Raw genomic sequence first — 5362 nt, 5'->3', positions numbered from 1 at the left:
ATTTTTCTTCATTAATTTCTCACTATAATTTTTCTTTCATATCTTTAAAGTTGGATTTTTTATTTTTTGGTGTAAAAAGTGTATAAATTGATTGCACTAAAGATAAACTTTTCTCTAAATTAGTTATTTATTACTAGATATGAAAAGGACAAGAAGGGAAAGAGAGAGAGAATTGAACTCTGAACCTTAATCCTGCTAAGAGGGTAACAATATTGTTAAAACCTAACTTACGTTGTTATTAAACATGAGATCTAATACAATTAGTTTTTATAATTATTTTTAAAAAATGATATTTAATAATTTAAAATTTAAATTCTAACAATTAAAATATATTTTTATCATCAAGCTGCATCATCCTTTTTATTAAAAAAAAAAAATTGGCTTAAATTGTTATTAAATTAATTATCTTCTTTGAGCAGGGCATGTAGTGAATGTCGGTTGATCATCATTTGAGGTCTTCCTCAAATAATGTACATTATGAATTACAGGCTTGTACGAAAAGAAAAACGACATTATTTTGCATAGACATAGGCATAAGTTTTGTGTTGCTAGAAACTAGCAGATGATACAACTCATGCACAAAAAGCTTCATTTTCTGTTATTCTTCACCTCAACATAATTTCATTAATGCCCCATTTCATTTTCCTTTGTTAACATCTCCAACTATATATAACTACATACTTTGGTTAATTTTCATTTCCATGAAAATCATGAACTCGGATATCCTTGATGGAGGAATCCAACAATTCATTCCGATCCACTTTTTATCTTCTCACCCATGGTTTCTATGTTTTAATTGCTTCACTTTTCATACTCCTCTTCAGTTTTCAATTCACTTGCCATGATTTCATTCACAAATATAACCTTATCCATGCTCTTTGCATTTTGGGACCGTTGGGGTTGATTTTGTACATTTATTTCAATTTCACACGCCGTTCTACTTATTTGCTTGACTTTGCTTGTTCTCGTCCACCCAATGACTTCAAGGTAATTTTTTTTTTCTTTACATTCAATTCTTTCGATAATTGATCAGATTTGTAATTTTATTTATTTCTTTCAATGCTATTTTGTATAGATCTCAAAGGAAGAATTTATCAAGCTTGCTAGAAAATCAGGTAACTTCAATGAAAGGGCCATTAAGTTTCAGCAGCGGGCTCTCTACAAATCAGGAATTGGAGATGAAAGCTACATGCCTAAACTAGTTTTCCAACCAGGTCATAAAATAAGCTTAAGGGAGAGTCAAGAAGAGGTGGCAATGCTCATTTTCGGGGCCATTGGCGACCTCCTTGCAGCTACCAAAATTAAACCCAAGGATATTGGAATCCTTGTCACCAACTCTGGAGTCCTTAATACCACCCCATCACTTTCATCCATGGTGATAAATCATTACAAGCTTAAGCACAATATTCAAAGTTTCAACCTTGGAGGAATGGGCTGCGCTGCTGGAATCATAGCTATTGATTTAGCTAGAGATCTTCTGCATGTTTATCCAACCACATATGCACTTGTAGTCAGCACAGAAGCTATCAGCTGTACTTGGTATGCTGGCAACAACATTGGCATGCTTCTTTCCAACTGCTTGTTTCGGATGGGAGCGGCTGCCATGCTGCTTTCAAGCCGTAATCGAGACAGATGGCGGTCCAAGTATGAACTAAAGCAGGTACCTCTATTCCTTACTACTTTTAATGACCGGTGGTGAATTCAGAATTTTTTTCCGAGTATGTTTACTAATGAATAAGGTGTTATCAATTTTGTCATTCCAAAAGGTGTTAGGAAAAAATTTTGAAGTGTCCAAAATTTTTTTTTTCAAATTTTTTTCTTATCAATGGAAAAGTTGTTAGGAAAAATTTTTAAGGTGTCCAAGAAATTTTTTTTTTCAATTTTTTTTCTTTTTCAAATTTTTGTGGTGTTCATGAACACCCTATCCAACATGGATTCGCCTGCGTGAATGACCCATTATTATGTAACTTGATTAAAAGAAAAAAGTTAATTTGAATATGTTTCAGTTGATTAGGAGTCATAAAGGCATGGATCATAGCTGCTTTAAAAGCATATATCTAAATACAGATTCTGAAGATAAGCAAGGTATTTCGATTAGCAAAGATGTGATCGAGGTTGGAAGGCACGCACTCAAGGCCAATATCGCCACCCTTCTCCCTCTTGTTCGTCCAATCTTTGAACAATTCCATTTCTTCACCAATTTACCCTGGAGGAAGAAGATCAAGCCTTACATTATTCCAAACTACAAATTCAGCTTTGAGCACATATGCGTTATAGCTACTAGCAAGAAAGTGCTCGATGAAATGCAGAAACACTTGGGGCTCACCGATGAATACATGGAAGCACCAAGAAAAACCTTGGAACGATTTGGGAACACTTCAAGTAGTAGTATTTGGTATGAGTTGGCTTTCTTGGAGGCTAACACGAAGATAAAAAAAGGTGACAGGGTTTGGCAAATTGCTTTCGGCTCCGGATTTAAGTGTAACAGTGTTGTTTGGAATGCACTTCGGAATGGTGGGATGCCTAAGCAAAGCCCATGGATCGAGAATTCTGTTTAGAAATGGTGATATTATTGAAAATAATTAATAGAAAAGCTTCAAAAATATTTCTTACACAACGATAATATGTTTGTGAATGACAGCAAAATTAGCAATGAAATACTATAAATTAGCAATAAAAAAGGTTGTGAGGGATAGCATTAGAGAATGAATTAACACACACAACGAATATAACTTTCATTGATGAAGTAAAACACACAAATTGTATAAGATAAAGGATATTTACATGCCCAAAAAAGATATTTACAATTTTAAATTACAAGATTAACATATTTGAAAATGTTGTCTTGTTTTAGTAAGAATCAATGTTAGCAAATAAAAGCGCACGAGATTGCAATAAATAGTTGCTACAAATATAGCAGAACAGATCAAACAACAAAGACAAAAGCGATAAGTAGTAGAGTTTAAAGGAAGTCTTTTTTTTTTTTTAAATTGTTTTTCTTATAATGTTTGAGCAGTTGTTACATGCATAAACTAGAACCATACCTCCGCTTTGTCGCGGGACTTTTATTTTTTTTAAAATTATTTTTTATTATTTTTAATGTAAATCTAACTGATGAAGTATGAAAAAAATCTACATATATAAGATGCTGATCTCAATGGAAATTAAAAAACAAAAATGAAGAAAAGATCTAATCTATAATTTGAATACTCACAAAAAATTAAAATAATTAAAAAATACACAGTATAATATATCTAAAAAAATAAAAGAGTAATACCTATTCATTATCACTATCTACAGTATGACCATTTAAGCATACAATCTTTATTCATTGTCACTCTCTATAGTGTGACTATTGAAGCATATAACATCTGTCAGACCTACAATTTACATATGCAAAGTTCAACAAAAACCATACAATTTCAACTTAAATCACTTTGTTAACCAAAAAAAAAAAAAATCAACCATAAAAATTTTGAATTTGACTTAAAATAGAATAAGGAGACTTAGATTTCAAAAAATGTGAATTTACATATATGAAATCATGAAGTAAAATTTAATATATATATATATATATATAAATTTTACCTTAAATCACCTGATCAACCTAAAAGGCAGCCTTGAAAATGTCGAATTCAATTTAAACAGGGAAAAAAGTATAACTGTAAACTTATATTTAGAGGATAAAGAATTGACACATATGATATGAAACACATGTTTAAGAAATCAAAATGACTAAATTTAATAATGTGTTTTGCGCTGGCATGTGGGTCTATGACTTTAGTTTTTTTTCTTTTTTAGTTTTCCCAATTCTAAGCAAATTAACTTACTGGTTGATCCTTTAGTGTTCTTGTATTTGATTCATTGTCACTGCTTTCATGTACACAAACCATTTCAGTTTATCCAAGGCATTTTTCATTTCTTTGTAGATAAGGAAAGAAAACAATTAGTCTATGACTTATTTATTCCATGATATAACAGATCTAAACTTAAAGCACTCATATTTTAATTTTGATGTTTTCTCCTTGAGTTTCCACCTTGGAATCTTAGAAAAGTTATTGTTTTTTTTCAATGGTGCTTGAAGATGCTTTTTCTCCAAGTTTGCTTTCTTTAAAATTCCTCTTTCCTAAATAGCTAGTGAATAATCAAATAACATGGAAACTTTTTTGCTTTTTGTTTGTAGTATTATCTAAATAAACAATTTGCATATATTAGCTTTAAGCTACAAAGGCTTGGATATGTGAGCTGAGGTTTTTTTTGTTTTATCCCCTATGCACCATTGACTGCAAATGTGAAGTTTTCTTTCAATGAGTTAGTCATTGGTATAGTAACTTGCATAATCATGAACATATATTGAAAATGACATAGTGGCAAACAATTAAGAAAAAGATATTAAACAAAAAGTATGATTCCTATGAATGGTATACCTTTTAAATGCTTTTAGAAGCCTCATGCTTCCCAAGAACATCTTTTTTCACCAACTTGACTGTGGCACAGTTCAATTTTTAGCAATTAATTGTCACTAAATTCAATGGTGAATGCAAATAATTAAATCAATAACAAACAAAAGCATAAGCAACATGTCATGTATTACATACTTGTTTTTATAAGATATTGATGCATTTTCCTTATTGTTAGTTTCCATGACTTTGCTTTCAATTACTTTAATGTGCTATGCCAAAGCATTTTCCATGTCATAACTTTTTGTGGCTTAACGGTTTCCTTGTCCTTAAAACATGGTTCAATGTTCGCTGTATGGTTGATCTTTTCATTAATTTCATTCTACCAACCATATTGGAATTTAGAAACATCATCATCCCCAAAATTCATCCTTTTTGAGTTCAAAATGGAGGCCATGTTATTTGTAGAAACCTAATTTTATCCAAAACAATTTAACATTATTAATCCGGATTCATTTTTACATCATGGTCTGAGATATTTATTTATTAAATCTATCGTATAATTCATTTTACGAAGTCCCGAAATGGAGATCAAAATTGATAATTTAAGGTGGCTCATTTTCTAGCCCAATTAAAAGTGTAAGATAATCATAAAAAAAGGTTCGAAATTAAACAAAAAAAAAACCGATTAGGGGGCCCATTTGCAACTTAAGAAAAGGCCTAATTGTAGGCCTAATTCACAACTCAATTATGGTCTATCATAGCCCATTATAAAAGTCCATTTAGAGAACCAAATAGGGCAATAATGCAGCTTATTATTAGGCCCTTTTACAGGAAAAATGAGCACAAATGAATCATTGAGGATGCCCAAAATATGGCTTTTACGAAAAACACATATAACAATAAAGAAAGAAAAGGAAAAGCTCAAAGGGGCCTGCTCAGTTGATCATAAGAAGAAACAA

The 5362-nt window shown here is 31.2% G+C and overlaps 1 protein-coding gene across 1 annotated transcript; it reads left to right on the top strand.

The window, feature by feature from the left end:
* The first annotated feature begins 358 nt into the window (after nt 1–358).
* Nucleotides 359–2976, top strand: KCS15 (3-ketoacyl-CoA synthase 15). The gene is made up of 3 exons (XM_022897933.2): nt 359–987; nt 1076–1660; nt 2007–2976. The coding sequence occupies exons 1-3, from the start codon at nt 730–732 to the stop codon at nt 2556–2558; spliced, it is 1395 nt and encodes a 464-aa protein (XP_022753668.2). The 5' UTR covers nt 359–729; the 3' UTR covers nt 2559–2976.
* Nucleotides 2977–5362: the final 2386 nt, after the last annotated feature.

This window comes from Durio zibethinus, chromosome 15 (assembly GCF_047325235.1).
Source record: "Durio zibethinus cultivar Kanyao isolate XHJ-2024 chromosome 15, ASM4732523v1, whole genome shotgun sequence".
Lineage (NCBI taxonomy): Eukaryota > Viridiplantae > Streptophyta > Magnoliopsida > Malvales > Malvaceae > Durio > Durio zibethinus.
Note: the sequence above shows the minus strand (reverse complement) of the source record. Positions and strands in the feature narration are given on the sequence as shown.

Excerpts from the sequence above, each read along its gene's own strand:
- KCS15 (XM_022897933.2), top strand. The coding sequence starts at position 730 with ATGGAGGAATCCAACAATTCATTCCGATCCACTTTTTATCTTCTCACC. Across the intron at positions 988-1,075 it reads GTCCACCCAATGACTTCAAG|ATCTCAAAGGAAGAATTTAT; the intron begins GTAATTTTTTTT and ends TATTTTGTATAG. Across the intron at positions 1,661-2,006 it reads CCAAGTATGAACTAAAGCAG|TTGATTAGGAGTCATAAAGG; the intron begins GTACCTCTATTC and ends AATATGTTTCAG.